At 40.9% G+C, this 22915-nt stretch overlaps 1 protein-coding gene across 1 annotated transcript in view; it reads right to left on the bottom strand.

Annotated features, from left to right (window-relative positions):
• Positions 1-22915, bottom strand: part of RELN (reelin) — a 283282-nt gene that overhangs the window by 15298 nt on the left and 245069 nt on the right. Inside the window, 15 exon segments of the mRNA XM_030960223.1 lie at positions 1016-1191; positions 1720-1962; positions 2380-2486; positions 4852-5027; positions 6070-6247; positions 6532-6746; positions 7554-7708; positions 9116-9372; positions 10479-10672; positions 12046-12140; positions 12143-12222; positions 13956-14096; positions 16678-16846; positions 19103-19352; positions 20575-20833. Of these exon segments, the coding sequence (XP_030816083.1) occupies positions 1016-1191; positions 1720-1962; positions 2380-2486; positions 4852-5027; positions 6070-6247; positions 6532-6746; positions 7554-7708; positions 9116-9372; positions 10479-10672; positions 12046-12140; positions 12143-12222; positions 13956-14096; positions 16678-16846; positions 19103-19352; positions 20575-20833 (2695 nt within the window).

Genomic DNA, 22915 nt, shown 5'->3' with positions numbered 1-22915 from the left:
TTTGCTGTGAGTGGTGAAGAAAAATGGGGAGAAGGTCAGGAAAGAAAAACTTTGCAGTAAGAGTTTAGTAATATAAACTATTAAATGCTGATGGGTTATCCTAATTTTGGTCTTAAAATAGAGGAAAAAGATGATAGGCTGGGTAAAATAAGCATCTTGGAGGCAGTCTTGACATTCAGTAGTAAAAAACTTCAGAGACTCCTCTCATATATAATTTTTTTGGCATGCTGAGTGGGGAAGCAGTGCTTTAGGGATCATATTAGACAGTCAATATAAAATAGGCAGTGACATTGAGAAAAGGTGAAAATATTCAGCAGTGGAAGATGGTAAATTCTGGAACTATCTTGTTAAACAGAAGAGCAAGAAAAAAACCATAATAAGAAAATGGATTAGTATTTTGATAACCCTACTTTCATGTTAGTTCCTTGTTTAAGACAGGGTACTTGGGGAACGGCCAAGAACATTTCTGGAAAACAACTACTTGTTGCCTTTGGCCCTGGGTAGAATTCTACCTTAAATCAAATTAAAGTACTCAGAAATGTTTCTCTGATGGTTTAGGTAATTTGCCATGACATAAGGGAGTAGAAGGGGCACTTCTACTTGAATATACTTCCATTTTCCATATGATGCTCTTCTCCAGCCTTCTCCCTTACCTTTTCTGTTCCTTCACAAATTAGGGGAAAATAACTTATTCTGCATGGCATCTATTCTCACCTTAGAAAATAATTCCTACTGTATCTGATGATCCAGTCATTTCAGGAAAAAGGTATTAGACTTCCAATTCCTCTGACTAACCCCAACAGCATACAGTCAGAATATTTTGACATTTTAGATTCATGTAGCCTTTCTGGTTCTCATTACCTACACTTCATATTCTCCTTTAATTGCTAGTAAAAAGTCACTATTAATTATTCATCCAATTGAGCATCCTAGTTGGAAGAACAATAATTTCTGGAGACACATTAGATGAATTTTCATTGTGTTCTTTACTTTGGAGAGAGAGAACATTTCTTACTTTAAACTGCATCATGTATCCTGGCTGTATAATGAGCTCCCTGGAGGACAGGATGTTGTGTGTTTTATCCTTTTTCTTATTTGGCCAGTAGAGATGGAATGATGGATTTCCACAGAACCCTGCAGTTCTCACTGCATTAGGGTAAAAGCTCCAATTTTCTTCATGAGAGGTGCCTTCTATTAAGATGAGTTAAATAAAATTACTGCATTGTCTTGGTAAACATCAAGGCTTAGAAATGAATCCACAGAATCACTTGACAGAGTACTTTAGTGATACAGACACTACATTTATGCTATCTGTAATGACACACAGTGAGCTACAAAGAGAGAGACATAATAAAGACATTCATCGCCAGAGAGGCAATTATACCATTTAAATAACAGTAATTTAAAAAAATATGATGAGATAAATGCATAATACCAGAAATTTAAATGAAATTAGTTGGACTGAAATAAAAATTTTTATGTGTACAGACATGTGCACACATATACATGGGAATACACATGTGTATATATATATACACACATATATATATATTTACACACTTCTCTTAATAGCATGAAGAATAGCATATAAACAGCATTAGTCTATGAAAAATGTGCAGAGTTAAAATAAAAGGAAATCTGCTTGCAAGCTGACAGGGCTCAGGTAAGACAAGAACAGATAACGCCAGACCACAGATGAGCTGTGGCAGCCTGTTTTACCATCATCAAAGGTGTCCACCAGCTGGCTGGGGTTGATCTCTGCTCCCCCAATGAGGATGTTGTCCAGAGCCCACTGAGCCCGCTCGGGGCCGGGCACCACGATGCCGCTGCTGAGGGTGAAGGGCTGCCACCAGCACAGGCGCGTGGTGTTGGTCAGGGCGTGCTCGGGGAGCAGGATGTAGTCGTGCCTCACTGAGATGTACTTTTGGTAATCCATCTCATGGAGCAAAGTCCAGGATATCCCTAAAATGAAAAGATGCTAGTTTAGTGATACAAAACCAAGCATATGGGAGAATGTGCTAAAGGATTAAAGTAAGATAATAGGAAATAAAAAGTAATAGCTATGGTGTTCTGATAGAGCTTAACTTCTAAGGAGAGTTGGCAACTGTTACTCACTCCAAGAGTAATCTTGCAATTATAAAAAGGAATAATCAGCTTGGGTGGAGACAACTGATTACTGAAATAAGGCAGGAAGATTATGGAAAACTTCTGAGCAATAGATGGAACTTTTAGATGGGGAAAAATCTTTACATGGACAAAAATAACTTTGCAATTAAGAATTAGCTTTCTATTTTGGATCTCTGACAACTCGTCAGGTATTCATGGTGGATGGATACAGAACCAGACTGTAGCTCAGCTGTAAATACAGTATGTACTTGCCTCCATCAATGGAGTAGTCTAGCAGCACTCCTTCCTTTCTGCAAGTCGGTCTGTGGCATGTTGTCATGTTATTTTCACTCCCAATTCTCCCCCAGTACTGTAGAAACCTAAGAGTAAATGTATATGATCACATCTGTTAGACCTGCACAAATAGAGGTTGCTTTCTGTTAACAGACATGCTGAAATTGTCCAAATGCCAACATTTTAAAGCAAATAACACTGATGCACAAGTACTACAAAGGTTTTCATGGAAAAATTTTCATGGGAACCTCATGGAATTCAACTAAGAACTGCCCCTGGGAGTAACCCAGTGCAAATGTACCAGCCAGGGACAGACTGGATGGGAGCTGCTTTGCTTAGAGTTCCCTGAGAGTCCTGGTGGAATGGAAGCTCACCATGTGTTAAGGTGTCCTTGTATCAATGAAGGACAGAAAAAAAGTTGATAAACTGAGGCAAGGTTGGAACCAGAGCTCAGAGCCAGAGGTCATACACTGAAAAAATAGGAAGTTCAAATGAATTTAACAGGGAAAAAAAAAATCATTCTGAGAGTAACTGAACACTAGTACAAGTGTTCCAGTACAGACAGACAGTAGGATCTCTGTTCTTGAAGGTTTATAAAGATCCAATGGGACAAAGTCCTGGGCAAACTGCCCTGAATTCCGTGTTACCTGGCTTTGAGCATGAGGTTGGACTAGAGACTCCCTGAGGCCCCTCCTTCCTGTAATTCAGCAAAATTGCAAAATTTAAGAAGTCAGAGTGTGTGGGTTCATTAAAGCCATATGGTTAAGAGAAATAATGCTGAAGTTGTCTATGTCATGTTCTTAGCCTGTCTAAGCTGACAGAGTTCCATTGCTCTCCTGATAAATCATCCTTTCCAACAGCATAGAAATGGAATGGATCTTGTATGGGCACCCAGGAGAGAACAACCAGCAGAGGTTCTGCTCTGAACTCAGTGAGAGACACAGCTGGTGCCTCCAGGGGTGATACCCTGGTGACTGGTGTCTTGCCTCTTTGCAGGACAGAAGTTGCTGATTCCAGGACATTTCTGGACAAAGAAATGCTGCTGCTTCACCTGGACTTGTCAGACCCTTTCCACTATGCTGGGGTGAGCCTTCATCTCTGTGACTCATCTGAAAGCATCAGCACCTTGAGAATCATAACCCCAGTGCCCTGGGAATCATGATCTCCTCAGTGTCTATTTTGTTATGGTGAGGTTTCTCGGGGTCTCTCTGACTGTAGGTGTCCAGATAGCAAAGTCTTGCTAAGCTCCACCTGTCTGGGTCCCTCAGGCAGGCACCCAGTCACAGGCAATCTTAGCAAGCAGCTCAGCTCTTAAGTGAGATCAGTTCTTTGGTGAATTCAGCTCTACAGTGATTTCAGCTCTCTGCTAGCTAAGTGCCTGGGCAGACACAGGAGAGAGAGGAGAAGGCTGTATGATGTTCCACAGAGGTGTCTTTATTGGCAGCTTCTGTGAAGGGTGACAGTGACAGCTCTTCTGCTGAACAGCGCAGAAATGGGGGTTTATGTAGGGTATAGGGGTTTTGGGAAACAGTCCAATAGTAAGGGTCAAGGCAAGTATGACCTATGGTCTTACAGAGAGATAACAAGGGTCCAAAGGCAGAAGATGGGCTTCTTAGGTCCAGTCATCATGACTAGGCATTTCCTATCTTAGGCAACTTGTTGGAATTCAGGACTTCCCTCTGTCTGTCCTGGACTGCCAAGACCCCTGCCAGGGGGCTCAGAAACCCTGGCACCAGAGCCCAAGACGCCTGTGGTTTTGATTATGATCCATGGAGCAAATGACCAACCTTACATGAAGATCTGCAAGCCACAACAGTTTAAGTAGAATGATAGTGAATTTATCATGGGGGGAAAAATAGATTTTTGGGGTTTTTAGAATGGGGGTTCAGGGGACAAGATGGAGGAATCTGGGTATGTCCAGCCTTTCTCCTTCTTCTTCTGGGCCTCCATTTTCTGCTGTGACATTGGCATTTTGAGATTGGTTTAGAGTAGAAGCTCACTGTCTAACATAGGTGATAGGTATTGGAAAGTCACTGTAAATACTGTACACGTAGTTTTTAGTATAAAAAGATAATGCTGCCCAGGGGCAGGCAGAGTGCCTCTGTCCTGCTGAGTGGACCTCGGCAGGACAGGAGAAAGAATTTTATAGATAAGAAACAATAAACAACCTTGAGACCAAGAACAGAAGAGTTCTGACTCCTTCTTTGACTGCCAGGCTGGGAAAAGAGGCTTTCTAACTTATCTCGGGGTCACTCTGACCAGCTAGGGACCCTGAGAGCAACTGACCACCAGGGAGGCCTTGCAGGCCCTGTGGCTGCTACAAGTGTCTGCCTCAGATAGAGCTGCTCCCGTGGTGGCCCAGGAATTCCCTGAGCTACCAGCTGTGCTGCCTGCTGCTTTGCCAGCGTATGACAGAGCTCCTGGTGACAACGACACGGAACCATGGCCTACTTTGCTCCCCGCAGGTCCAGATCTTGAGTGACAGCCTGCCTCACAGTTGCACCTCCAAAGTACAGGGTTGTGTCTTCTGCCAGAATTCCACACTCAGTACAGGTATTTCCACCTTCTAAGGACATCCACAAATCTGGCTTAATTTCCTCATTGTCAAAGCGCTCTTTCAGGAAGGTCTGTAAGTAAGGTATTTAACATGAAGCACAGGTAAGTAAAATTTCAAGTCTTTTTGACAACCACAGCTGGAACTGACCTAAACATGTTTGAAGGGCTCAAGAACACTAAATTTTTCTCAGGGTGACTGAGCATAATCACTTCTGGCTGAATATTTAGCTACTTGAACCGAATTGGCTAAATTTGAAAATATATTAGGGCTGGATTTTAACATACTTGGGAGGTAATGCAGCAAATCAAAACTGGCATGTGCAAATGAATGAACATGGGTTTGTGTGGCAAGGTTTTGATGGCAGAGGGGAACAGTAGGGGGCTTTTGTATGCATGGGAGAAAAAATATTCTATATCTTTCCTCAGCTAAACCAGAGATCCTGGCATTAAGGAGTTAGCAGCAAAACTCCCCTAAAATTGCTACCATTTTATCCCAAGTGTCCTTAATATGATGAATACGTTACTAAATAAAAATTGCAAACAGACAATGATATTTGCTCATGTAATTAGTATTTCAGATGAAAAACAGAAGGTTATAATAATTCAAATTACGTGACAACTGACAAGTTAGTTAGTTATTTTTAACTTTTAAATTAGCAATATCTAACTAGAGTCCACTTGATTGTTATTGGGTAACATGAGTAACAGCCAAACAGCCATGTGAGTTAATTTTCTAATTTTATGCCATTTTCCTTTATTCCCTACTTCAGTAAGCTCTTTCACAGTAAAAACAATCTTTCTATTTGGTTCAAATACAACCACATGTGCAAGGGTGATTTATATCCTATAATGATGATTAAAAGATGAACAATGAACTTTATCACAGCTTTTTCAGGCTAATCGGCTTTTTCAAACATACAACAACAAACCCATTCTTGAATAATGCAGTAATAGTTTTGTTAAAAAACTGATGGAAGCACTGAAAATGGATTTGACTGTCTTCAGGCTGACAGGAATCAAAGCTAAATTTCCAGTGAGATCAATCTCTCCTCTCTCTCCTTCCCAGTCAAACACATGCCAAAATTAATTCTTTAAAAAATGCAATAAAATTACCTTCAGTGTCTGGGTCAGGTAGCAGTTTGGACCTGAATACCCAGGATCACAGATGCATTGCTCATTCAGGCAGTCTCCATGACCTCTACAGTTTTCCAGACAGCCAGGGCCCAGATAGAAATTATCAATGGCCCACTGCATATCTGAGTATTTCTGGTAGAACCGAAACCTCACCGGACTAGATTTAAAGGAATGAAGAAAACCAGACACAGGCATAAGACAACTTTGCTCAACTGAAAAAAGGTATTAAACACAATATAATCATGACTGTACTATCTTTTGAGCTTCCACAAGTAGTGGAGTTATCCATTGAAATGGATTTTTTAAGATATCCCTAATGTAATGAACATAAACACTGCTATTCTGAAATTACCTGGAAAGAAAATGAATGAACAGATGTCCTGTTGTGTTTCCAGGGTGGTACTCAACCCAAGACAAAATGAGTAACAAATTCATACTTACTTGCCCACAAGGCTTTCAGGCAGTGTGTAAGTTACTCTTTTCCATCCTTTTGTGGGAAAGAAGACAGATGGCTGTGAGACACTCCCAGAACATTTTGGATCGGCTGGTAAGCACTGAGGTACCAAGTAACTCCAGCTAACACCAAAGTCAGTGGAGTACTGCACATGGACCTGATTTTGTGCAAGTTTTTCTGAGGGTTTACATCCAACAGACACCTAATAGAGAAGAGACCATCAGTAATTAAGAATTAATTGTGTTGGGGGAGTTTAAAAACGTGTTTGAACCTGAAAACAGACTGCAGAATTTTGCTTGAAATGATGGCAGCAACAGTGCCTGTATGGTACCAATCACCTGCAGATCTCTTTGATATTCTCAAGACTGAGAACAGACACCATTTTGTTTTCTTCTAGATAGATCAGATTTCTGGATTTCCCCAGGTTGTGACACTTGTGCCTTAGACATTTGTTATGTGCCAATGCCACATCACAAATAAAGTCAATATTCCCTCCCACACAACTTGAGATTTGAATATTTCAGGGATGGCCACAGACTAAGGAGACCACCTTTATGGAGGGATGTGCAAAGGGTTCTTGCAATTTCCATATATTGCTGGGTTATTTCCTTAATTTAGGTAAAGGGATGTATGAAGGCCAGCTTGGGTGCAGGTTTGATGTGAGTCCATGACAACACAGGAGCAAAGCGAACTACTGTGGAACTGCTTTTCCTTCATCAGCAGGTGTAACAAAATAGGCACCTGGTAGATGTGCAATATCCTTATTACATTATGTCCACAGAACAGCAGTGCTGGAAGAGAAGAATGTGCCACATCTGAGAACAGCCTGTGGTATTAAAGCTGACCAACACAGAGTAAGTGAGAAAAATGAAGATGGCCTAATAACAACATTTTTCCCAGCAGGGAATGGCTCCTGTGTAGGCTTATACATCATCCTTCCTCCTGAAAGATCTACTTAGACCTGGAACAAAGTGTGGTTTTGAATAAGTTTACTGCAGACAGATTTTACCTTGAACTGCATAATCCAGCCTTCTGTAGGAGTCAGGTCATGGGTGACTGCATAGACCTCTCTGCCATCATGGCTCCCGCAGATCATGACACCGTCAGGAGAATCACAAAATCTCTCAATTGAGCAATCATCATGGAATAACCAGTGTTCATTCACTTGAAAATAAATGGCAAGATCAGTAATATACAGTGACAATATAAATTAAACAGGGAGTAGTGTTAACCACAGAAGGTGATTCATAGCTTTATTTTTCAGCCTACATGAGATTTAGTATTGCTCCTGAGAATGTTAGTACCCCGTTGTTCCCATGTAAATATGTATTACATTTATCACATTTATTGCTGAAAGCACCTCTTACTTGAGTGAGTAAGTAAGTAAGTAAGCTTATAGCTTACTTGCTGAAAGCTTACTAATGAGCTTGCTCACTTAGACAAGCATTACAGCATTATTTTTTAATATTAAAGAGGTAAGGATCTGAGACTTACTTAAAATATGAACTTCTATTGCACAGGACATTTTGGGAAAGCCTTTTAATGGCTGTTGCCTACATGTCTACACAGAGTGTAGCCCAGCACTGGTAGCTGTTAAGCCTTATAAACATACAAAAATGCATCTTCTACAACATTTAGTTGTATGGGAATAGAATATAGGTAAATAAAGATAGTATAGAATATAATCTTACCCCCTAAAGAGTTGCAGCTGGGTTAATTATTAAAGATTAGGAGCAGGCCTGATTTTAACAGGCCACACCTGTAGCCAATAAGAAGAGTGTTATAAAAGAGTGGATTGGTTGGCTGAGGGAAGAACTGGAGTCAGTTGGCTACTGTGAGGATAAGGAAGAGTCAGTGTCTAGAGGAGCTGCCTACAAGAAACATCAAGGAGGTATGAAACTCTAGCAATATGGAACCCTTGCAATGTAATAACAATAGAACTCTTACACTACAATGACAACATTTAGTTGTAAAATATAACTTAAATTCCTTAAAGAAAATTTTAAAAGTAAGTAAATAGGGAACAGCAGACACTCAGGATAAGAAATTTGCTTAGAATAACCAGTCACTTTTAAATTACTTTTTTTCCTTTTAAAATAAATTAACACTCTAAATAAACTCACGCAGTAAAAAAGCTGCATTACATCTTTTCATTTTGCTTTTTGCAAACAAAAATCAAAAGACAAGGCCTCTACAGCAACGGGATTGTCATATTCATTGGCTGAGAAGGAGTTGGAATCATGTCCTTCCTACTAATCAGCTGATGGCGTGGACATGCAGAAGCCAATACTGCTGCCCTTTGTGTTGTACTTTACAACTGAATTGGGGACGTTAGACTTATCCTCTGCATAGCATGACTGGCCTCTGCCACAAACACCTGAGAAATCCAACAACTTCCCACTCCCTCCCAAACTCCTACACTACCCCTACTAGGCCTCATTTTAGCCACAACCGGGAAATCCGCTCAACAGTTGCCATCCCAGTGACACAGAGAGTCTGAGGCTCGGCAAGACCTGCGCATCACTGCACAGGCTGCTTGCTCCCTAACTGGGATGCAGGTGGGAGTTTTACCCGTGGTTTTGTCCTGCAGGGCCATGTCGAAGGCAGTGCTGCTGGCGGGCCCCGCGTCGGCCGGGGCGCGCTCGTGCTGCGGCAGCGGGGCGCTGCTGAAGGTGTCCAGCATCACCGTGCGCTGGTCGGCCGAGCCCGAGATCAGCACGTTGTCGATGGCCCAGTCGTTCTGGTCCAGCCCGTCGTGCTTGGGCTGCCACCAGCGGAAGCGGGTCCCGATGGTTTTGGCGTCGTAGGGAAGGAGGATGTTCACAAAGCTGGAATAAAAGCTGGGGGTTAGTTGTGGGAAAGCTGCGGGAGGAGGACACTTTGCTACGCTCTGTGCTGGGTGCTTTGACCAAGTCCATTCCGGATGTTTTCTGGAATACGTGGAATTTGGGAAAGAAGAAAAAGACCGGTCTAGCCTATATTCCTCTAGGAGATATTTCTGAAACAAAAATCTTTTTGATCACTCCTGATGTCATCCCCGGGACAGAGGCTCAGAGAGAGGTGGAAAGGGTCAGCACCCAGACTGTGGCATGGTTTGAACAACCTTACTTGCTTCAGGTGTCCTTATGGGACTGAATGCAATGGTCTGGACCAGCAGAGTATGGCCATAAGGCTCTTATTAAGGGAACTGTTAAGAAGGAGAGTGTGCAAGTGAAATAAAGATTGCCTTTTTTTCAACCTGGAGCCATTCAGCAGATAGCAATGTTCCAGTACAACTTTATCTGTTCCATTGCAACTGTAGAAAATAGTACACTGAAATCTCATGTCCAATTAAAGTGCTAATGATTCTTGGTATGCTTGAATAAAATAACAAATAATGGGTCCCTCACATCCCCATTTTCTGGGAATCTTTTAAATTAGTCAGTGAGAAAATGGTCAGCACACATGCCATATATGCATGATTTGACTCTCACAAACATCTGAAAGTAGGGCTTGAGTGTATCCATCCTTTTGATGGATAACTGCAGATATGCAGTTTCTCCTAGCCACACCATTTTGTAACTAACTTATAACAATCAGTGATTTTATGATCTTGCCAATAAAGAAATAGATTGCAAAGGTTAGCAGCTTTAAGAACAAGATGGACATCACTACAGTAGCTATTAATTTATCTTCTGCAACCATTTGCAAATCTGCCAGACTGCTACAGGCTCCTAGGTATTCCTGTATTTCTGGCCTAGCAGCTGCACAAATGCTGATGCTCTCAATACATGCATTAATAAACACCTCTAGGACTGTTCAAGCTGAACTTGTACATCCCAACCTGACATCCAAACCACAGCACTAACATATCCCACAGGTTCTGGTGAAACATTCAAGACCACCTGACTTTAGCAGAGAAATTTACACAGACAGAAAGAAGGTATCTACAAACCCAGGCTTGCTGAATTGATCATAGAAAATTTCCATTAAGAGGCTCCAGGTGATTCCACCATTCACAGAATACTCCAGTAGCACTCCTTGGTTGCGGTTATTTGGAGTTATCAGACATCCATACATGAAATAGAATTGGATGAATTCTGCACTGGTGAGGTTCAAATCCACTGTAACTAACATACGGCTGCAGCCCTTAAAGCCAATGAAAAAATATGTTGGCTGGTGTTGTCTGGCAAAACTTATGTTCATAAAAAGTGTTAGACTATGCAGTCACTATTAATGTGGATTCATGCTGCAAAAATTTTAAGATTGTACAAAATTTTATTAGTTATTTCAAAGGTAAAGCTCCAACAGAACAATAATAATATGTTTTCCCTGAAGACATAATTTCTGTCATGTTCCATCTTGAAAATTTCTGTTGTGTATCTATATATGTTGCTACTTGTACCTTCAGTTTTACAGCATTAATTTATTCACCTTTCCTCTTAATAAAAAAGCTGCAGAAATCCATGCCTCCATTTTAAATCATGAAGTTTTCCATGCAGAATTAATGAATCACTGATCATGTGCTAATGACTCAACTTATGCAAACCATCAAATGGCAAAACAATTTTAGTATGTGTTTTCCACAATACCTTATATATTTCACATTGCTTAGTCTGTTAGTTGGTGTCTACTTAGTCCTACTGGAATGAAGTGGAAATGTAATGCTTTTGTCAGTTTAGAAAACTTTTGTTTTGTCAGTTTTAGAAAACTTTTGTCAGTTTGAAATTAGTGATAAATTTGACAGAAGAGATGTACAGGCATAAATTTTACGCGTTTCTAAAATACTATTTCATCATTTTTATAATCCTGAGGTTATCTGTTAGCAAACTATGGTTCAGGAGCAGTTAGGGTTATATACCTACATATGTAGCTAACCTAGGAAATTTTATTGTGAGCTGACTCTGAAAACACCCACCTGTGGGACATCTGCAGGATGAGGCTACACATGAATGCAGTGTGCTTTAGGGTGACCCTGCTTGGGCAGGGAGGTTGGACCAGATTACCCACCATGGCCCCTTCCAACCCAGCCCATTCTTTGTTTCTGTGGCTCTGTATTGTCATGGACCATGTGCAAGTCATACAAGTGCAAATAGCTAGTTATTAATTTACCTCTGCAGTCTGATTAGAAGCCACACCAAACTCTGGTCTGAAAGTTTTAAGTGCTATGAGGAGGGACTCAGGAGGAAAATTAAAAGTCTACATATTTATATTGTGCTTTAACCTACCAGCTCCACTTTCAAAGGCCCCTCTACAGGACTCACACACACTATATCTCAATCTCCTGGCTGCAGCATATCAAGGAACACACTGTCAGCTTTCCTGGAGTGTTTCTGGCTGACCCTAGTCTGTAGGACCTGTTTGACTTCGACCTTCAGCCAAAGGATTAATTAAAAGGATTTCATTTTTAAAAATATTTTATATGTCTGATATGTCATGCTGTTATTTTTTAAATGCTTTGCTATTTAACTTTTAAGATCAGTCCCACTTATAGTGTGAAATGGAGCGAGCTGGACACACACCCCGCTGAAGTGCAGAGCCATCCCCGAGGCGACAGCCCCGCAGACGGTGCTGAGCTTGCCCCCGTTCACGGTCAGCCAGTTCTGGTTCGAGGGGAGCGGTTGAAGTTGTCCTTCAGCTGGGTGGGAAGGGGGGTCTCTGGCTCGTCACAGTACAGCCCTCCCCAGTGCTCATCACAGCTGCAAAGAGCAAAACAAATGCACAAATCAGCTGGCAAAGGCTCTGCATGTTATTAAGGTACCATCTCATTCTGCAGAGGGGCATCATTTACTAGTGCACAACTGGTATGTGGGGGTTTCAAACATCTGGCGTTTTATAGCTAATATGAAACAAAACTGACTTTTTTGAAGGCTTAGTATTGTGTATCATTCAAGCTTCTATTACGGGATACATTCCCAAACATAGTAAAAGCAGTGAAATACATTGTGCTTGGATAAATAAACCAAAAGAATGTGCCAAGCCTAAAAATGTCCTGCTAATGTTCAAGTTCAAGTTTCTGTAAAATTTTAGTAGATGGATGCTTTCTTATTTTTATATAGCTCTCCTTTTTTTTTTCCTCTGAAAAACATTCTTATAATGCGTCAAAGACTGGATAACAGCTTGGAACTGTGTTCTGCTACAATGAGATTTCACCAGGGATATTGTGTCTTGGTACCTCAGTGTTGTCAGGATAGAGGAGAACACAATAATATGTCTATTCTGCAGTGAAATATATATTTCTAAGAAATACAGTCATAGCGCAATTATACAACCATTCTCCCATTTCTGCTGCCATTTGTGGCTGGGAAAAAAGCAATACATCCATCTGGAAGGTATTTCTCTGTTGCCAAGACAGGCAAATCTGAGGGTTTTTGTTTGCTATCTTTGCAGGACTCTGTGTGGATTGTTATGCAAACAGTTTGAGGATCAAGCCAGTCTGCCTCTCCTGGCAAACCCTACCATGGAGCAGAGTCATCAGACCATCAAGATAACACCAGTCAAAAAGCAAAATCTGGCCTTACATCCTGCTTAGTGGATATGTCCCACCTCCAGCCCAGGTTCTCTGCACCCTGCACCAGGTTAAGAGTACAGGGACATGGTGTGAAATCCCTTGGGAGCAAGGAGTCAATCCTTAATTGTTCTGCAATTATATCTAATAATCTCAAACGGCATAAGCTAAGCTCGGAACCAATGCTAATTTGTATTAATAGAGATGTTATGGTGTATGCTTGGGCTTGTGTGTTTTTTTTTAATGTGAAATGAGAGCATTGGTTGAATTTACATTAACAATATGAAAGAAAAAGTGATTATCTTTCTAACTTGTGCTGACGTAAGTGACAAAACAGAAACCATTATTTTAGTTTAATTATCATTGTAATTAGCTTCATAGAATTACCCACTCCAAAAAGCTCAGGGACAAAGTTGGCAGTGTCCATAATACCAATATGGAAAGTGAATAGATGGAGGATAAAGGACTTCCTTAGTCTAAGCAGAGGATAGGTCATTGTGCATCTACTCACATGTAAGTGACTTTTATGTGCAGGAAGGGTTTTTTTCATATCCACTTGCTCCAGGACTGTAAGTCCCTAGAGGGCTATGCAAATTCAAGGGGTGCCCTCTCCCTACCTGGTGGGAGGGGAATTGATGCAGCAGAGGCAAGGGCAGAGGCGATGCATTGCCACTGAGGAAAGGACTGTCTGCTTTGGCCATGGAGCATGGACAGTCAGAGGTCTGGCAGGGCCACCCCCTTCAGTCCCCCTTCCACTTGTTACTTCTATTCCCAAGTGGACCCAGTGCCCTGCTCAGTTTTAACAGCAAAATCCACCTTCCTTTGTAGAATTATATCACAGTTTTTCCTGCAAATTCATCAGAATGACAGAGGGAGAGCGAAATGCTGCAGCCCTGGGCAGGACAGGGAAGAGATGGCACTCACACACAGTTGTCTTGTGTGCATTTCCCATGGCCACTGCACATGTCTATGCAGCCATCCCCGATGTAGACGTTATCGATTGCCCACGTTTGCTGCTTGTCAAAAGGAGCAGGCTGGTGCCAGCGGAAACGAGTAGCTTGAGACCTTGGGAGAGAAAGAAAAACAGAATTCCGTATTTTCCAGCTAAGGTAATCTTTATTTTGACTGAAAGGAAATGTTAGTCTGTAGCCTGCCCTGCTACATTAGTCTTGAGGCTAGCCTGCTCTTGGAACATTTGTTTGATACCAGCATGACCTGTGGCTGGTTTCTGACAATGACAACATCCCTCCAAGAAAAGAGTGCCCAGATTTTGAGAAACGAACAAAGCACAGGTGCTTGGTATCAAGCTAAGAGTATGGGAGTAAGGAAATGGATCACTGGTGAAAGCAAAGCAAGCAGGCCATGGTTGGTGCAGTGGAGAGGAGGTAGGAAGAAGGTGGTACTCCCAGTTGGAAGCTCAGGCCAATCATAACCGTGTCCCAGCACAGATGCAAACCTGAGGGACAGCTAAGAGCTGGATCAAGCCAGAGTAATCCAAACCCTCCAAGTTTCATCCTGAGCTAGTCAATAAGTCCAAGGCAATGAATTTACCTGGCTTTTTCTCTAGGAATTTTCCCAACCACACTTAGGTTAAGAGCAGCTCTAGGGAGTGGGTTTGGGGACAGGTAAGAAGGCCCCTGCAGGGCTTGCAGCATGACCCTGGCTTTGCAGTTTCTTCCCTCCCCTCCACCCAGGGCTTGGCTGGAAATGCTAAGAGGTTATCTGTAGTGTGATCCTGGCTCTACTCAGTAAATTATATTAATTTTATTGATTAAAATGGGCTTAGCTCCCTATATATGAATTGTCTCAGCTCCCAAGATAGCTGATGAAAATCTATCCAAAACAGTCAGGGGACACCAAGTAGTTATTCAGCTCATGCAGGTGTAGACTGTGAGTCAAGAGCCATGAGGAGATGAATTTCTGTAACTATGAATTCAGGCTAATCCCTGTTTTGTGGTACAGCACTAGATGGCAGCATTGAACTTTCTGTAGTCTGTTTTCTTTTGACTCTCAAAGAGAAATCACAATTATTATAAACACACACACACACACAAAAACCACAACAACAAAAAAAAAAATCCCACCCAAACCCCCCGAAAAACCCCAGCAAAATCCCCAAAAACTATTCAGTGTAAAAATGGATCTCATATGATAAGGTCATTTTTCTCCCATTAATTTCTTTATGAAAATGTTGCATGAGCTGAATAAATAACTTGTTTCTCCAAAGAGAAAACTACTGCTATGGGCTCAGCTCCGCTGTTCAGTAAGCAGCATTTAAAAAAGAAACATAAAAATTGTGAGGAAGTCGTTCCGGAATAACGACAAGCACCTCTATCTTACACTGCATGCTTTGGCTGGGCACATCACTAACAATTCACGGAGCTGATGCTCCTGTGGGAAGCTTTATATTTGCATTTACATTTTAAAATCTGCTCCAAGTTAAAAGTAAGTGTCCATTGCATTTTGAGGCCAGAGGTGAGGTAGCACTCTGGAGTACAGGAGCTCTAGGAGGCTGCACAGATATGGGTGGTGAGCACCAGGCCAAGCTACTGACTACACAGCCTGCATGTGCCTAAAATATACAGGCATAAACAACTGGAGACACACACCTGCTATTAAACAGCTTGAAATAATAAAGCAGCATAAAAATTATATTACATCTAGACTAAAAGGCCTATTAGCTTCACTGTTCTTATCCTAAAGCTTAACATCTCTCTCGCTTATGAGATAAGGTTGTAATAACCTCTCTCATAGAATGTCTGTCTTAATAACTTTGGGAAATTGTATTACTTGAGCCAAAAAATACAATTATGGGATTGGACAGAAGTACAATTTTTGCCTTAGTAGGGCATCAGACTTCTTGTGACACATATTGCTCAAGAAACTCTTCAGTCTTAAAATCACAGTTATTTATAAACCTGAGTTTATCTCAGGTGGTAGCTTCCTTTCAGGTCCAAATTCAATTGGTTTGGAACATCAGTCCCAGCCCTGATTTATCCCATTCAACCCCAGAAAGGCTACTCTGAACACAAATTTACAGTCTCTATACAAGAACCGACAGGGTAATGGATTTTTACAGACGATATGTAGCAAAGCCGCACAAAAGAGGAAGCACAGAAAATGCTGGGAAGGAGTCCTAAAAAAGTGATATTACTTGATGTAACTGCACAGAAAATAGAGAAGAGTCCAGATGCCCCAAATGATTAGTAACAGAACACAGACTTTTTCATTACTAATGTCAAAACATGTGGCAACTGTACAGGCATTTTCAGTACAATTGCTAAAATATAAAGGTCTCTGTTTCCAAACTTGTATGTGCCTTTGGTGTCATCTTTCATGACAACAATCTCAAGGCTCGACCTGTGCTTTGATACTTCTGAGCCAGCAGTTAGCTCAGCCTATGTCTATGTGAGGAGATAAGGCTCAGCAGGAGGAGCAAAGCTGTGGAGTCACTGAGAGCCTGCTGCCCTTACCACTGTGTTTGCAATTTCTATAGGACAGAGCTTCCTTTACTTATTTGTTGTTATTTACATGGACCAAACAAAAAGGACATGGTACAATTGCTTAAACTCCATAATGTATTGTGACATTCTAAATACCTAGTTATGCTTTTGGATTTATTCTGCAGAGATCCAGAGGGAGTTACCTGGTATAGGGAGGCAGAGGCAAAGTAACCCGGGTCCACTTGTTGAAAGTGTCTGAAATGAGAATCCTCTGGAGATGGTACTTGTTGCATTCCACATTAGTGGGAAGACAGTCTTTCAAAATTGGGTGCCAGGTCAGCCCAAGGTCCACTGAATATTCCAGTTCAATAGCTAAGGGTGGAAAGGTGGTTAGTTACTTAATTTAGAGACCTATATCCACAGGCCTATAAAAACGTGCAAACCCCAGACAGTATCACAAGTCTGAACTGACAAAATAACCACCCAGAACTTTTCAAACCCTTCTGTCAGAAGCACAAAGCTATATCCTCTGGTGGCAGAGCAGGAGGGTGTGTTACATGTTGCTGAGCAGGTATAGCTCAGGTGGAGTCTGCAGCACATCTCCACATCTGCTGCCCAACTCAAGGCACCACAGATGAAAAGACAGAGCCAACATTAAGTTGCCAAGATTAAGTCAAGACAATGTCTGTAGCTGCAGCATGCAAGAAAATGATGTGGCAGCACCATGACCACCAAACTTTGTTTTTCAGGCTTGAAGAGTGAGATTCAGCTGGATGTGATTGCTGTGTAAAGCAGAGCAACACTCAAATTCAAACTTTTGTCTCTGTCACAAGATGGCTTAGTCAGCCTTCCACCCTTCCTGCAGACCAGCTCATTTAATTATACAGCACAATTTTAATTTGAGTTTGTTAGTCAGTGAGCTTGTTTCCATTCAAACACAGTCTAGCCACATTAAACTAATGTATTCATTTCTCAGCGAAAATCAGCAATTTCATTGTTTTGATGTTTATGGCTTATAAGCTTTTATTATGAAAATTAAAGGTTAGTCAAGCTCACTAAATACTTCAAGTCAAACTTTCATGCAGCCATGAAAATGTAAATAATAATAGGTGCAGAGCTGGTACTTGAAGTAAATGTTCCAGCTGCCAGGTACTCTGCTTGAGCTGGCTCTGTAAAACATGGAGCGTGGTTGCAGTGATAGGGGCAATAAATCTGTGATCTTCTTTTGATTACTAACAGACCCATTTCTTCTACCCTCATGCACAGGGAATGACCCTTAATCACCCAATCAGTCCTACTTGATGTTTCAGCACAGAGGACAGTGCTACAGAAATACAAGGACAAGTAGATACAAACAAGGGTGAGTTTTTAGTGTAATATTTCCCTCACCAAAAGAAATGCTTTTCTCATCATGACTGGAAGCATGATTAGGTAGTGTCCTGCCTAATTTAATATGAAGTTAAGATAAGGGTTGTAGACAAAGAAACAAACAAAGCCCCCCCAACAAAATAAGGATCTGTTTCTTTGCCAGTATATGGCTCAGTCACCAAAATGCATCTAAACTTAGCAGAGATCTCAGGATACCACAGTATTCTTAATAACAAAAGAAAGAAAATTTTTAAGCATGTAAGTAGCTTCAGATTAGCAAAATCAGAGAAGCTAAATCTGGGACGTCATGTAAAACCTTTTTCCATTTTTATACAGAATTGTAGAGGAAAATTCAGCAACCCACTAAATGAACACATACCACATGATGCACTGTATTGGATTCTTGTCCTCATTAAAAACATCTATGCCTCAAAACCCTACTCTAAGAGGATGTGTAAAACAAGCATTAAAAAGCTTGTTTTTAAGAAAAACCTATTTCTTGTGTGCCTTGAAATTCACATAATTTTTAATTTCCATGTGATGTGTATTTGATGTGATGAGTACAGAGCATGTTTTTATTCATTTATCTGTATGTATATATGTGTATACTCACATATAAAACCTGTCTGTGCACTCAATGGACATCATATGAAAAAAAGGAAGATAGGTAATTAAAAATTGCATCATTATGTATACAAAAACAGATGCATACACATGTGCATAGTACATATGCACACATTTGTACATGGAAACATATAGGTCTATACATATTTACTATTTCATATGGGCGATACAAATTTTTGCAGTTAATGCTGCCTTAGCAAGTGTCAGATGTATGTTGGTATAAATGATTTCTTAGATATATGGGTACAAGTGAGATCAGAACTGAGACCACACTGAAAATGCAAAACCACAAAGCAAGAAGCATATGCTGGAACACCCAGCTGCTTATTATTACAGCACCACCCCAAGCAGTGGACATTATCTACTAAATGGATTTTTTGAGTAAGGCAGCTGTTAGTCTTTTTCTGAGATTGATTGAACTGCAACTTAGATGCTCACAGGGAATGATTTACTTCAGTTTATCTTAGGCTTCAGATGCCTGGAATAAAAAAGCTGATGTTACAATTTCTAACAGAAACGTGCAGCTTTCTTTTGTTTCTCAGCTCTTGTTACGATGAATAATGTAACCAGAAAACAAGTGAACTTTCCTCTGCAGTGGAGGAAGAGGAATGGCAGGGATTACTAAGAAGTCATTACCATAACAGGAATCTGTGACAGAGCAGGAAGCTGCAAAATCTATTTGCAAGAAAGAGTCTTCATTGACAACGATGTCGGTGGTGACGACGTAGCGGGTGCTGGCTTTCTCAATGAACACCAGCGCGTCCCCCGCGGAGCCGCACACCGGCATCTTCGTCCCACCGGGGTGGAGCAGCCACTTCCTGCTGTCCAGGGTGGTGAAATCATCTTCCAGTACTGTATTGCCAGAGATGTTTCCTCCTATAAGAATCTGAAACATTAGGAAAGAAATTGTTATTGAAAAGGAGAAATGTCTAGGAGTCTTCACAAGCATACAAGTGACGTAGCAACCCGAGGGAGGAAGAGATGTACCAGACTATGTGTATTTATTCTGCTGGTCCAAAATTGACAACATTACTTGGTAGAGAATTTAGGCCATGAGAAAGGAGAGTATCCCTTTCCTGTAAAGGAAAGAGATTGGCTCAGCTGTACAAATCTAAAATTCAAGGAGGCAACCTCCAATTTCAATGAAGTAAAACTGCTCACAGAAAAAGTGTTAGCAGAAACAAAGTGATTGCACTTTCCTAGTGATTGTTCTGCTCTTCTGTTATCTGGTGCACTGCTATCAGATTGTGTCTGCTGATAGAAGTGGGGAAATAGCCTCTGTTTTGTCATTGACTATAAAACATCATTGTTTTACTCTTCAACAGCAAGCAAGGTAGAATTATTTTTCATTTCTTATTCTGAATTCAGTTTCTGATTGTTCTGAAAAAATATAACTACATTCAATGAAGATATTGAAACAGTGAGTATTTTTAAATTTCTAAACAGAGGGATGGGAACTAAAATTTTGTAACCACAACATTAAAATGGCTGGTTAGGTTTCTCCTAACAATCTGAACTAACTTCTTTAAAAAAAAGTAATAAATGTTAAAGAAAATTGTACTTGGACAACCCAATGACACTACTTAGAACATAATCATTTTAGAGATAAATCATTTGCAATTTATATCAAGTCATACAAAGTAATATAATAATCTTTATAGCAGAAAATCCCAAATATGAAACTTTATTTTCATAAAATTGATATCAGTATTCACAAGATTGATATTTTTCTACAGGCTTTTTCTATTACATTATACCAAGCCAATTACCTATTTGGATGCATTTTAAATGAAGGTTTTTGAAGTTTGAAATCAGTCTTGCATTCTGTGTGGTAAGGCCTCCTGCAATGTGAACCCGAGGCTCTACACACGTGTAAAATACTTTCCTAGAATGAAAATTCCAGGAAATTCATGGGACAATCAGTGCCCCATGGAAATGGTGCATTAAACCCATGAGTTCATCAAACAGTAATTGTGCTCTAAATATCTTTTTACTAAGCATTTTTGCTTGTCTCAGTGAAATTATACATGCCAGAAAAAGGGAAACATTAGGACTGAATCCAGCCTAAGACTGTGGTAAAAGAAGGAACACCCACAAAGATTGCTCACCTGGTCGATGACCCAGGGACTGTAGAAATGCCCATTCTCGGAGGGCTGCCACCAGCGAAGCCGGGTGGAGCTGGAACGAGCCTTCAGGGGAACCTCCAGGGCAATGTAGCGTCCCACGTTGCTGGAGTTGCTGAAGAGGAACTCCTGGAGAAGGCTCCACGTGAGGCCCCCGTTGAGTGAATATTGCAGCAGCACAGGCTGGCTCCTGGGGTCAGGCACCCCCTTGCCACATCCCAGTCTCATGAAGAACTGCACAAATCTAACAGGAAAAATCTTTCCACTTACCAGAAATATCTATTTTCAAACAACATCCTACACAGCGAACCAGAGAGCCTTGGAGTTTGTCTACTGACTAGCCCTGTGTTTTCTAACTCTTTTTAAGAGCCATCCTCAGGAGATCTTATGATTTCCTTTCCAAAGCTTCTAGAATATAACTAGACAGACAGGTGGTATGACAAAAATTCATTTTGCCTGTGTGGTAGTTTGCCCGGCATGAGAGGCTGAACAAAGCTGGTCATTTATATTTTCAGCTTTTGTCTGCACAGCAGATGGTGTTGCAAGTATCAGAAACATAATCCTGGGTGAAATTTTTATCCCTGTATCCCATGAGTACAGATTTTAGTGGCAGAAAAGCAACTGTGCTCTAAGTAGATCATAATTTGCTACGAATTTGCTGAAATGCTTAAATTCAAAATAAGCATCCCAGTTTTCCATTGGCATAAACCAGAGAAAATCTGGACAGGAGAACAAAGCACATTTCACTTTCAGGGATCATTTTGTCCATTTTGTCAGCCTGGGAAATTTGTCTAAATTACAGCGTTTAAATGTGCTGGCTTCCCTGAAGCCAGCCCCAGCCACCCAGGGACAGCAGTGCTTTCATCCCCCAGTTAATTGGCTTCTCCAAAGCTGCACAATGGACTTGTATCAAACTGCGAAATCCCTCCCGTCAGCCAATGCTCACAAATAGCTCCACTGTGCACTTGCAGTGGGGGGAACCATGCTGTAATGATATTTACTTACTGGACTTGCAGGGATATTACAAGTATTAATTCATGTTTGCACAGCTTTTGCACAGCTTTAGAGTGTTTTATTTGTACTAATTATTATTGCGTTAGTGCTGCCTGGCTCACGGTTAAATAAAATGGCGCAAAAGAAGTTTTATATCAAAAATCTTGTTCTGGTTTGATCTGCCGGCAGATCGGCTGGGAGTGGAGGCTGCAGAGATGCTGGGCAGACAAAGCTCCAATAAAATGCCAGACTTACAAGTCAATTAATTCTAGTCCTCACTGCAACTCACAGTTTCTCTTGCTACTAGATAGAGCTGCTTTTGCTATAGATTATATCCACCTCCACGTCCCAGACATAACATATTGCTTGTGCTGTAAAGGAGCACTGGGTACTCTCATGGATCAACATATCAAATGTAATGGATTTGCTTCACTGCTGGCAAGTCTTTCTGCCTCCTCAGATTTACTCCAACATTCGCCACATAATTCAAAGGAAATAAACCCAGGTGACCTTGTCTCTGTGGCATCTGATTTCTTTGCATTGCTATTCTTACATCTCAGATTTTACTAACATAGTAATAACCCACCCCAATATAGGTAACAATGTCTAGCAGATAAAAAAATAATTTTAAATGTCTCTCTTCTTATCCCAAAGATATTTTGCAAAGGCTTTGCCTATTTTGAAATGGAAATGCAAAGTGTTTTTTATAAATCTAGTAACACTTAAGTACGTGGATGTTCCTCTTGTAATTCAGAATTGAAAGGGATTTCATCAGGTGTTATACCTAAAATATTCTCTCCTTACTGATATTTCATGTGGTGCAGTTTCAGCTACCAGTATCACCATGATGGTGATACACTGTCCCTGTGTTAAATTCTTTAAGGCACAGATGTGATGGCAGTGGATTGCAGAGTCCACTTGATTTCAATCTCCAGGCGCTGAGTGAACCTTGCAGCACTGACAGACACAGCTGCTTGCCTGTGCTCTTCAGGGGATCTCCTCATAAAGAAAAGGGAAGTTTTAACGTGACTACTAAGTCTAGCACCCTTAAAAAAAATAGTTGTTCTCATCACTCCTGGCATAAATTGAAACCTCTCCCCAAATCCTGTATGGAACTTGGCACATCTGTGTCAAAGCCAGATCTGTTGTGCTTTGCAGGTGGTTGAGAAAGTCAGTCTGCAAATGCAGAAAATCCCACTGTAATTACTTTAGGTTGCAAAAGTGCAGCTCCCAGCAATGCCACTGCAGTGTGCCTTGCTGTTCAGAAGAGAACATACAGTTATTTGTTGATAACTGTTATTTTTCATAATCATATATACAAGAAATTGAGTGT

This window comes from Camarhynchus parvulus, chromosome 1A (genome assembly GCF_901933205.1).
Source record: "Camarhynchus parvulus chromosome 1A, STF_HiC, whole genome shotgun sequence".
Taxonomy (NCBI): domain Eukaryota; kingdom Metazoa; phylum Chordata; class Aves; order Passeriformes; family Thraupidae; genus Camarhynchus; species Camarhynchus parvulus.
This window is presented reverse-complemented; position numbering and strand designations above follow the sequence as displayed.